Source organism: Cyprinus carpio, chromosome A3 (assembly GCF_018340385.1).
Source record: "Cyprinus carpio isolate SPL01 chromosome A3, ASM1834038v1, whole genome shotgun sequence".
In the NCBI taxonomy this organism is placed as follows: domain Eukaryota; kingdom Metazoa; phylum Chordata; class Actinopteri; order Cypriniformes; family Cyprinidae; genus Cyprinus; species Cyprinus carpio.
The window spans coordinates 1,729,875-1,742,447 of record NC_056574.1 but is presented as its reverse complement, the minus strand read 5'-3'; the positions used below and the strand labels follow the sequence as shown (position 1 = coordinate 1,742,447).

General features: G+C 34.1%; 1 protein-coding gene and 1 pseudogene across 1 annotated transcript; both read right to left on the bottom strand.

Moving 5' to 3' along the window:
* Nucleotides 1–3,114: 3,114 nt before the first annotated feature.
* On the bottom strand, nucleotides 3,115–7,551 carry LOC122135570 (annotated as a pseudogene).
* LOC109111908 lies at nucleotides 6,993–12,198 on the bottom strand. The gene is made up of 8 exons (XM_042733677.1): nucleotides 11,818–12,198; nucleotides 11,406–11,714; nucleotides 10,779–10,817; nucleotides 9,416–9,505; nucleotides 9,209–9,237; nucleotides 8,815–8,922; nucleotides 7,912–7,980; nucleotides 6,993–7,759 (listed from the first exon to the last, which is right to left on the bottom strand). Exons 1-8 carry the CDS (start codon nucleotides 12,170–12,172, stop codon nucleotides 7,640–7,642), a joined length of 1,119 nt encoding a protein of 372 aa, XP_042589611.1. The 5' UTR covers nucleotides 12,173–12,198; the 3' UTR covers nucleotides 6,993–7,639.
* Nucleotides 12,199–12,573: the final 375 nt, after the last annotated feature.

Here is a 12,573-nt window from a genome sequence, read left to right as displayed (position 1 = left end):
TTAGATCTTTATTTATTGTCAAGCGAACTGCTGATTCCACTAAAGTCTAGTGAAAACTTACCAATTTAATGTTTGCGGATAGGCTATTTACATCTACCTCATACACAATCCTGCTCCGTACACTCGGGCCATTTTCAGTAAAATTTTTACCTGCTAGAGACCTGTCCATCGGCCTATATATATATAAGATTACAGTATAGTTTCATAAGTACCATTAATGTAGAGGCTTTGGACTGACATTGAAGTGAATGTCAATAAGTGCACTTGTTTGGTAAAATATCAGATATCTGTAAAATATCCAAAGTATGCATCAGTTTTAAAACAGTTAACAAAAAGATATAAAAAAGATATAAAGTCCAAATATTTTAATTCAACCACCTAGATAGATTACACCTGGGGGAAAGAAAGGCTGTGATGTTCAGAACATGGTAACTATAGTAATTATCAAAGTGTGAAGTGATGCACTCTGGGAGTATTTGGCCAGGAGTGTTTTTACACCACAGACAAGGTTTGAGAAGAAAAAAATCATTATGAAAATACAATTATATTTTCCTTAAAATGTTCTTCCTAACTAAAGGTCTTATTCTCATGTCATATATAACTGTGATGTTCTGCAAAACAACAAACTTTAAAACACTTTTTTCTTCCTGGTGAAGATCAGGTGGTCAGATCTGTTTTCTCTCAGGTACATCGCAGTGTAAGCTTCACAGTCTCTCTCATCAACGTATTCCATATCAACAACACAAATATATCTTGACTCCATATAGTGCTTATTTTGGGAAAATCCCAGGTATTTTGAGCAGTAGGATTATAAAAAAAAAAAGATGTGCTAATATAAAATTAAATTAAGTAGCCTATATAAAATTGCAAAATTTATCTTTCAGTACTTTTTTACTTAAGTACATAAAAAATAGAGTAATTTGTACTTTCACTTGAGTAAAATTGAAAAAAGGAGTACTTTTAACTTTTACTGGAGTAATATTTTATTATACGTATCTGCACTTTTACTCAATACTTGATTTGTGTTCTTCGTCCACCACTGTATGTAGTTTTTTTCAGATCATGGCACCTCTGCAGAGAGAAAGAGAGAGAGCGTATGAATGGTTGCCAGATTGTATAAAGCAAAAAGCTTGGCAGAGTAACGTATCCGTTTGACAGAAAAGCTCTAAATGTGGGATTTGATCTCTTAATATCTTGCAACCGCAAAGTTATCGCTCTCACAATAAACGCTCTCACAATAGTCTTGTTCAGCAGTCAGAAATGTTTTGCCTCCACTTTTTTTCAACAAAAATAAAAAGGTTTTGGTGAAGTTTTTATTCTTTTAACAAGATTTTAGTCTTGTTTTATTTCGTCAACGATATTGCATGTTCATTTAGTCTTATCATTTAATGACCTTATTATCGTCTTGTTTTCATCGGGGGAAAAAAAAACTTGTTGACAAACATTTTTTGTCCTAGTTTTCGTAACGAAATTAACACTAGATTGGCTGTCAATGTTTTTATTGTTCATCAGCTGGAAAAATTAGTTCTGAAAGAGATTCTAATGATATTGTTCCGCTGTGTGCTTAAATGTAAAATAGCTGCAGCGTTTTCTCATCCTTTATGTGAAGAGGCCTTTAAAATGCATACAACAATACCGGCAGCATGTAATGATATGTAAAATGATTAATATTAATATAGCTTGCTATCGAAGATAATGCTTTTTCTAATGCTGCTTTCCTCTCATTCTTTTAAACATACACACAGAACTCTTTTTATTCATCGTTTTGCTTTACTCCCTCACTCACGGTCTTTTGTGATCTGTTGTAAGAAGAAAAGGGTTTGCATGATGGTCTTTTCTCAGACTCTGAATCTGATGTATACAGATGAACTCAGGAGTTCATCTGTATTATTGTTGTTATATATATATTTTAGAACTGAAGACCAAAAACACAAAGAAAATCAGTCACAGTAAGCCAGTTCTGTTGGAGATGAGGAATGAATGTGACCTTCTTGTGCCAGCACAGAAAGGACAGAGAACCGAAAAGATGAATATTTCAATTTGTATGTCTGTATTCAAGCAGTTATCATTTTTCACATATACATCTTTTTATAGCTCCTAGAATGAGCAAATCAGCTGTGTATCATTTCTGGAATTTGGGCAGGAAATACGTATAATTACCATGATTGTTTTAAGGGGAGACACTGCAGGCAAATACAGAGTTTTTTCATGCACCTGTCAATATTTAGATTTTGGGCTTTTTGGCTTTTCATAAAGTGTTTTTTCAGACTTATGGAAAGAAAACATCCAAAAGACACTGTTAAGTGTTTCTTTTATAGCACTTTATCTATTTGTGTCAATAGATTTCAATTACAAAACATATTTTTAAAGTTATTCGTTTTCTCAAAATGAGTTTTTTCTCCAACTCTGAGCCATAAATCTCCACTTCAGTGGCACTTACACACACCAAACTTTACATGTGTATTCCTGTCTATATTCTGAAGGTTTTTACAGAGGGATTTGTTCATATATAATTTTCTTGATTATATAACAACATTTTATTCCCCCAAAAATGGTGAAAATATATTGTTTTCTAGCTGTCCAAAGTATTTTCTGAATTATGGAGTGACAAAAAGAGATACCCAGAAAACATGTAAAAACATTTGACTCTAATATGTCAAAAAAAAAAAATTAAACAAGAATTTTGAAACTGACTTCATCCTGTGTTCAGATTTTTGTACTAGAAATGTATGCAAATTAGCGCATATTTGATTAAAAAATACCTAATTTGCATATTTAAATATAACATTTTAGAAAACTTGTAATACAAAAAATGTTTGCAATTATCAATTTAATCAATCAACTTGGTAAGGTGATAACTATTCGTTTTTTTGTTTTTGTTTTTTTACCATATTCACCTGCAGTGTCTCACCTTAATTAAATACTGCTGTAGATTTATGCACACTTTTCAATATCTCTCTTCATTTCTTCTATTTTTTTGATCAGCTCTTAGTTTTTCCTCTTCTGATCATTTCTTTTTTTCAGTCTCTTGTTTCTTCTGCTCTATTTTCTCTTTATCTTCAAACTCTTTTCTGAGTTTTGTCTCTTTTTTTTCTCACAGTTGATTCTCCATCTTCATTCTCTCCTCATCTGCGCTTTGTTTCTCTTTTTAATGGCCATCTCTGCCTCCTCAAACATGCTGTTAGTGAAGTATCAACCCTCATTACTGTTCTTCAGCTCTTCTATCATGTTGAACAGTCGGGTCACGTGAGTTCTGTCTTGTTTTTCTTTGTTATTGAAAGCCATAAATCTGTTTCCACAATCTCTGACCAGTTTCTTCAGTTCTGCAGACTTACTTCTCCTCACATAATCCTCTACAGACTGAGCAGCTTTAGGACCAAAGATCTTCTTTATCAGATCCACAGTGTCTGTTTCAACCTGAATAAATCTCCCCACACTCAACACAATGACAAACACGTGAGGTCCAGGAGACAAGAGTGAAACACATTTCACTATTTCTTCCACTACTTGATCATTTGACAGTGATGTGCCAAAGAGTCCTGGAGTATCAACCACAGCTACTGATCGACCATCAACTTCACCAACTCCCTTCTGACAAACAGTGGTCACTGAATACAAGCCTCTTCGACTCTTGAACTCCACTCTTCCCAGAATAGTGTTTCCTGTTGCACTCTTTCCACTTCATGTGTTCCCGATCAACACAATCCTCAAACACTCCTGATCACCTGCTTCACCTTCAGCACCTGAAAATCATAGAGAAGTCACAAGGAAAAATAAAAACTATGTACAGGAATTTTACAGGCATGCTAAGGGGTTAAACAAATTTAGGGGTTACATGAAGAACATTTAGAAATGATTGTCATTGTAATCACTTTAGTTATACCTGCTGAGAAGCTAAGAAGAGAGAAAATCTATTCGTTTGACTAATTATTGATAATGACAGAGCAGTCAGTGTTTGTTCACACAGCAAAATATTTTTAGTCTCAAAAAAAAAAAAAGATTCAGGCCCTTCATAGATATGACACATTTAAATATTGTTCACATTATTTTTTTTATTAGAAGTTTTACTTTTATCTATTTAATAAGTCTGTCATAAAACATGTAACTAGTGTAATCTACTACATTTAATTACATTTATCTAAACTCAGTTCAGTTATATTTGAGAAAGGGTGTGAGACGAGCTCAAACGAAACACTCACAGTTTCTTATTCTGTGCTTTGACAAACAGATTTCCAGTCTGGAGATATCCTCAGGTATAACTCAAAAATGAAGAAAGTACACTGATACTCTTTTGAGATTTCTAGGCACTATATTTCATGTTGCATTTTTATTTTTTATTTTAATTTTATTTAACTCCTGTGTATGTTCCTGCCGCATTAACCAACGTCTCATCAGCGCATCATTTAGAGAGACCAACACTCAAGGTCAAGATTGTCGTTAAATAATACATTTTTACATTTTTTTATTTTATAAAAATCAGCCGCCAAGCCACCTGGAATTTGTCCGGTGCTCCCAAAAGCCAGTCCGGGCTTGCTCTTAATTCTGGCTTATAATTCAGAAATTGTTTCATATTCCTTCAGTATATATTTATTTTAGGCTGTAAATGCTATAAATCTACAGAATACACAGCAGCCTTCTTTGTGTATTTTAAATTCTGTGTCATAAACCACTTTAGTAACACTTTACAAAAAGGTTTATTTGTTAACACTAGTTAACTACTTTAGTTAACATGAACTAAGCATGATCAATACTTCTACAGCATTTATTAACCATACTTAATGTTAATCTTAACATTTACTAATGCATTATTAAAATTAAAAGTTGTGTTTGTTGTTAATGCACGGTGAATTAACATGAACTAACAGTGAACTAACATTAACAAAGATTAATAAATACTGTAATAAATGTATTGTCCATTGTTTGTTCACGTTAGTTAATGCATTAACTGATGGAAGCTTATTGTAAAGTGTTAGCACTGCTTCCTGATTATCAGTGTGTTTAAACATGACTCTTCACTCACCTTCTCTGTTCTTCAAAGCTCTTTCAGTTTATTTCCATTGGAGAAGTAGAAGTTGTCTTTTGTATTTTGTCATTAGATTAATGTATTAACTTTCTCATGAAAACTTTCAAATAAAATTGTGATTCTATTTCTGTGCTAAAAAAAAAAAAAAAAAAAAAAAAAAAAACGGTGATTTTAATTCCATAAAAGCCGGTCAGATACAAAGTTTCACTTTCTGTTCATTAACTCCTCCCATTTAAACTTAGGCTACACACACACACACACACACACACACACACACACACACACACACACACACACACACACACACACACACACACACACACACACACATCAATCTATTTGCCAGCTGACTGTCAGTTGGATACTTATACATTGGATACTTATTTTGAAAGTGGCCAAAATATGAATCTAATAAATGGATTTAGATAACATTAGGCTAGGCTACTATTTAAAACATTTAGCCAAGTTTATATTTATTAAGTTTATTTATTAAGAATGCTTAAAAACATACATAAGGTGTATTCAAAGTCATATGGTTATTATATAATACAATACAATAAAACATTTGAAACATGCAAAGTGCTCAGAACTCATATGCTGGCTAAAGATGGTAAATGCAAAGAGAACAGAGCAAACATATCTTCAGTCACATGTTCTACAAACAATTACAGGCATTGTCTTTAAAATCTAATCAGTACAAAGAAAAATGTTGTACAGTATAGCCTATTATGTTATGTTATGCATGTTTGCAACATCATTTTTAGATAGAATGTTAAGGACATTCCACTCATGAACACTGAATATGGCCAGTTTTATTTATGGCCAGTCTATTTATGGTGCTAAAATCGATTTGCAATGAAACGATTATGAAAGGTTTCAAATCTTTCTAAAGCAACCCATATAGGTTATGCTTTAAATGCTTGTAAATGCCTCAATATTCTGTAAAAGGTTGTTTTAAATGGTATGAATGACAGTTCTACGACTGATCAACTTTTCACTGCGATACGTGAATAACTGAATGTCCTTTCCTTACAGAAGTCAACTCGCTGACAAGTAAGTCTTTAGGCAAACCCTCACACACAGAGGACTGGGAACACAAGAGAAACAGGAACTGAAGATGATCGTAGGGAATGGAAGTATCCACAACTTTAACAATCCAGAGCGGACAGAGAACTGATGTGAGGTGTGTGTGCTCCAGGAGCAGTCCGTGTGATGAAGGCAATGACGTGCAGTGTGTGTGTGTGTTATTAGTATTCGGGAGAGTTCCTGCGTTGTGATTGGCTGGGAGGAGAGCCTGGCTGGTCTGTGACAATCCCCACATCAGAGAAACATGGATTCAGTTTATTTGAAGCAAACGTCCCAGTCACATCAGTGCTAATTCACACGTGTGTTCAGTACATTTCACCGCTGACTGTTATGAGAACAATTCACAGTATGATGCTGGCTTTGCCAAAATACTTTTGCTCAAAGATCAGGCCGTGCCAACTGTTCACCGTATTTTTACACAATCACAGTTAAAATTCGTAACATTTTACAAACATTGTACAAACAAGAACATTTGAAATGTAACCAGTATATCCAACAATGCACACTGCTACTAAAATGTGTTTTATACTTTTAACATATACTGACGAGCACCATAATAATGCAGGGGGTAAAACAGAGAGCCACGTGAAGAATCAAAGCTCATCACAAGCAGCTTTCCACAAGCTGAAGTACATACTAATATCCAGAAGAAGTCATTCACACAAAACACCATCAGGCTAACACACACGACTCTTAAATAATGCAATAAACATTCATTAAACAACAGCAGATATAACATAAAACCCTCAATGTAGATAAATGATTACAAAAAAAAAAAAAAAACAATATAAACAAAACAAAATAAACTCAAATTTTACTGCACGGCATACCATACCACATTTACAGACACTAAATTAAAAATAAATTTATTTTTTACTTTTTTTTTTTTTTACTTATAAAGACTGTACAATTAACAGCATTTTACTGTAAAATGACATGGAATGTCTGGTTAGATCTTTCACAGTTTTTCCCTGTATGTAGTACAGAAACTTAATGTTATTAACAGTTATTTTTTTCTCTGTAGCATTTTAAAATATTATAAAGTTAAACTTACACTCATTTTTTTCAGTGTAGTCCTGACTTAAGCTGTCTGTGAAACCAGGCCTTAGTGTATAAGTGTACTATTACTGACACATGAAATATAAGATTACAAGCATTGCTGAAAGCAGCTGCTCAAACGGTTCAAAAACCAAATGATCATTCCTGTCATATTGTGATAAACCCTTACATCATGTAGCTTTGCCTGTTCTCATCATTAGTGCAAGCTGTTAATTAATCACTTGAGATTATCAGTGATTTAATAAGAATGATCTAAGAGAGTAAAACTGTCCTCTATTTTCTAGACTTTGTGCAAACAGAGCCTGAATTAATAATAAAGACACAGACAGATACTGTACAAAAAAAAACAATAACTCACTTGTTTCTGAACACGTAAAAGACATTGGACATAAATATAATGGCACTGAATGAAACCATTAGGAGTAAATTATATACGGCTCATATTGCTCTGCTGGTGTGATTATTGTATGATTATTTGCCTGATTTGTGACGGTTCTTGTTCACAGAAGCGTAAAGTTGACTGCAGTCTTCCTGAGCTCCAGCTTTTGCTCCTCCGATGGAAGCGTAAGTCACTTTATCATCACAGTGAACCTGAATCAACATCACAGTGACTGTTTCAACCCACAGTTATTACAGCATGAGGTTTGAGCTCAACTCAGCACACATTTATATCAGAATAAAAGAGATACAGGTCACACTGAGAGAAGGTCACATCCATGAGAGGACAAGAAGTGTTTGCTCACCTTGTTCTTTTTGGCTCTGTTTTTACTGAACGCAGTAACTTCAGTATAAGTCACATCATCTGTCTGCTCCTAAACATCAGTGAAAACACAGCAGATCAAGCTGTTAAAGGCCCATCCATCACTACTGTGTGAAGCAGACTCATTATTTACACAGCTGCTGCAAACGGTCATGTTCATCTCACGTACAGGTTTAGTGAACATCTGTTATACAGACATGATGTTATGATGACAGCAGAGTTATGGACTTGAGTCACATGACTCCAGACTAGACTTAGACAGTGCAGTCTCATGATTATAACTACATTACTATTTTGCGCTCCTCTCCGCGACAGCATGATATTTGAATAATTTGTTGTTATCAATATTTGTTAAAGGAATAGCCTATGTAACAACATAAATTAATATAGAGCTACAACACATTTATTAATTCCTTCCGTCTATTAAATCCATTCACTGGTGGTTTATTATTTTTATCAAGGATTTGTAGCCCCTACATTATAACTATTGTTATATATTTACTTTTCAGCTTCATTAAAACTATGTCTATTTCTGTAGACCTACGCCAGTAGGTGGCGATAAATGAGCGTCTAATTTAATTATTAGCAAGTTATAAATATCTGACTTAATTGATTCATTAAAATCACTGAATCATTTAAAAATGAAACGGTGAACATGAAAGAAATTATTCATTCACTTAGGCCTATGGTTTGTTCACAAACAATGATTCATTTATCCATGAACCACAACTTATTATTATATCTTTATTATTATTATACTTTATTATATGTATTATAAACTATTAATGACTTGAAATTTACTGTAGTTATTAATACAGAGATGCTAATTTGGGCAAACAGAATTAATGACTTGTTTAGGACTTGAAGCTTAAAGATGAGGACTTACAACTTGACTTGGACTTGTCTGTCTTGACTCGGGACTTGAATGCAGAGACTCAAGATTTACTTGTGACTCACAAAACAATGAGTTGGTCCCAGCTCTGGATGATGGATCCTATTGTAACACGACAGAAATATTACCAGAGCAACTGTCAAATATTCACAGATATGAAAATATACACAAATAATTGAAGATGAATCATACAATATTGTTCAGCAGGAGTAGGATGAATGGAAATGTTGATTGAGTCACTGGTTCCATTCTATTTATTTCTATCACTGAGCTTTAGTGCAGAAACAGTAGAAATAGACTATCTTGTCATGATCTAATGTGAGTAATAAGAGTCTGATATTTCAGAGTCAGTCCTCTGTGGAGCTCATGATCAGCCTACAAAACTCACCACAGAGTCATCAGTCGCTCTTCTGACACCTGAAAAATAATGACATGAGAACAGTTATGATCAGACACTCAATACAGTCTCTAATGCAGACGACAATCCATTTCTGAAAGAGTCCAGAAGACTCTAGTGCTGCAGAATACAAACAATTAGTTTTAACTCTGTTTAAATACTGAGTCAGATGTTCTGGACTGAACTCTAGAAACTCACCGCATCTTTTCTTACGAATCATCATCCAAAGAATCAGAGCAAGAAGAAGAAGAACGAATGAAGCGCAGACAGCAATCACAATCACAATCTCTGAGAGAGAGACGATACAGAGAGACACAATCAACATTACTGTGTTTAACCAAATATAGACACACAACTGCTGCAAATAAAGGATTTTATATAAAGTTCATCTGTGCTGGTTCTCTGAGCTGCTGTTAGCACTTCATAGTTCAGAAGATTTAAAGTGATATCATCTTAAAGCTTCCACTAAAAACAGTCTGTAGTATGAAAGTTTGTAGATGATATGTGAGGACAAAAGCAGTCTGTGAGAACGTCTGCTGGTGTGTGAGAGTGAAGATGAAGCTTGTGCAGGAGCTGCTGCTGTAGTTCAGCTTGATGTCGTCTCAGAGTTTGAGTAACATCACAGTTTTATACTTGATCACTACATGACACACAGTTTGTTACCAAACATCACTTAATCCACCTACATATGATAATAAAACAATAAAAACTAAAAAATTAATACCTCCTTTATACGAGACTAAAACACAATCAGAAAGAGTCAAATTGATCTCTGAAAGTTTTCACAAATCCATGTTTGTCTGAAAAACCCCTTTTTCTGTAAAGATGTTAACCTAAGGACTCAAGAAAGAGTTAAAAGCCAAAACCACACTGAAATATTTCACAAATCAGAATAGTCAGTTTTTTTTTTTTGTTTTTTTTATAGAGCTGATTTCTCTAATGGCTTCCACTGTTATAGATCATTATTACACAAGAGAAAGAGGACAGAGCAGTGAGAAAGAATGAAATGAGACGATAAAATGTGATTGTGAAAGTTATCAGCACTTAATCAAGTGATTTCTCATTGACACAAACTGTGTGTTTGTTTGGAAATAGCCATTAAACATGAGCGCATATTTTCCACTTTCTAGACTAGAGGACTTACACAGACTGAGTAAAGAGCAGCAATCCCAAAACCAACTGATCACACCGACTACAGCTGAAATATACTGCTAACAGTGAGCAAATAAAACACTGTTTATCACTGCACTGATATTAACACGTCTATATTCACTGCATGAAGCAACAAACACCACAGTCATCATCTACAACCAAACCACGAGATCTACTCTTCAGCACAGTTATAACCACAAAAACTTCACTTCAACATAACAGAAACTCTCAGAAAAGTCCAACATAACTGAACATTAAGACTTGACTTTTAAAATCCATAATATAACACTTAATTTTTATCACTTTATTTCATTGAAACTACTCTTTTAATTGAAGTGATTGCATGCATTTGTTAACGTGGACACGAGAGGATTCAATAAAACGACAGAGAAAGTTAATTTGACTGTACCTCGTGTAGTAATCCCTGCTGCCGTTGAATCAGCTTGAGCTGTGAAAGATGAATGTTACTGTAGTTCAGATGCATCAAACTGTAAAACAGGGGTTTTCAAAGTGTCCGTGAAATATTTTTCTATACCGTATTTTCCAAACCACAAGATTTAATCATTCAAAACTCTACAATTCTTTATTTTACAAAAGTAGCCTGTTTTATGTAAAGATATTCCGGACCATTTTCAAAAGGAATTGCAAATTGTATTTTCAATGAAATCTTCCATATGTGGACTCATTAATTGTGATATAATCCAAACACAACTGCAAAACTTTCATTACCGTTTGTGTTTTTCGGTTTTGCGAATGCACAGTGACTGCCAAATTTCAAATGGAAAAGCAAAGTTCATTTGCAACTGTATTTCCCATGTCTTACGAGTTATGAGCCTGTCATATTTAAATAGCAGTATTAATTACCACGTCTGCTTTTTCACTCTCTCTGCGTCGCGTATGTAACCTGCCAAAACTCAAATGAAATCACAATTCCTTTTGCATTTGAATTTTCAATGTCTTACATGGATACACTAACAGTCCTTTATGTTACAGACATTATGAGGCTCTAAAACTGATTGATGAGATGTTTTCTCACCTGAACTCTTGACAGTGTATGTGACTGAGGTCTTGACTTGATCTCTCTGAGTAACTTCACATCTCCACTCTCTGTTGTCATCTTCATTCAGGAGTGTTGTATTCAGAGTGATGATACAGTGATCTGATGAGGATGATATCTGATATCTGGAGTCTGATCTCGTCAGTTTAACGCCAGTCTGATTCACCCAGAACAGCTGAATTCTCTCAGAACGGATCAAATCATCACAAGAGACTCCAGTATATGAATACAACTGACAGAAGAGAGTCACAGAGAGACCTGCACTGATCTCAGTCTGTGAGGATGAGACTGAAACACACAATAACACACACATCACACACTCTTCAATCATCAGGAGAGATTAAATCAAGAATTTACCCTTTTTAAATTGACCACATAATTATAAAATTACCATGAAGAACATGCAGAAAAACATGAGCATCAGTTCCTTGTTGTTTGTCTCTATTCACACCAGTCCATTGTTGGCAGATGTAAGATCCATAATCTTCTGTTGAGATGTTGTTGATGTTCAGAGAGCAGTCAGACCCCAGACTCAGTCTCTCATGACTCTCTGTGTCTTTCTTCTTTATCCCTAAACCAATCAGCTCAACTGCTGCTGAATGTCTGAATCCGTTATAGTTCCATGTAGTTGATGTACAGTCATGAAGAGCATTATTACAGGACAGATGGACATTTTCACCAGAACTGATGAACACATGAGTCTCATTCACTCCACTTATACCTGAAACACAAGAACATCTGATCATTATGTTATATATTAATAAATGAAAACATAAAACACACCAGCATATAAAAGCAGAAGATTCAAATCATAGTCTTTTTTCCTCACTTAATGCAAACAAAACACTCTTCAGAATAAACTATTGTTCTTCATCAGAGAGCTGTTCAAATCACAAACACACTATGTTTATTAAGGAATAATGGTAACACTTTACAATAACAGTACATGAATCATCACGTACTAATGAATTAATTAGATTATGAATAAGAATGAATTAACCTGAATTAATAATAACTTGAATATGAACTAATGATGAGTTAAGATATGTATTAATCAAGAACTAATGAAAAAATAAATTAACTACAACATGACTCATATAAACTACTGCATGAATAACACTACCTTAATTACATGTTAGTTCATGTT

Excerpts from the sequence above, each read along its gene's own strand:
- LOC109111908 (XM_042733677.1), bottom strand. The coding sequence starts at position 12,172 with ATGATCAGATGTTCTTGTGTTTCAGGTATAAGTGGAGTGAATGAGACT. Across the intron at positions 11,715-11,817 it reads TTTTCTGCATGTTCTTCATG|TCTCATCCTCACAGACTGAG; the intron begins GTAATTTTATAA and ends TGTGTGTTTCAG. Across the intron at positions 7,760-7,911 it reads ACAGAGCCAAAAAGAACAAG|GTTCACTGTGATGATAAAGT; the intron begins GTGAGCAAACAC and ends ATGTTGATTCAG.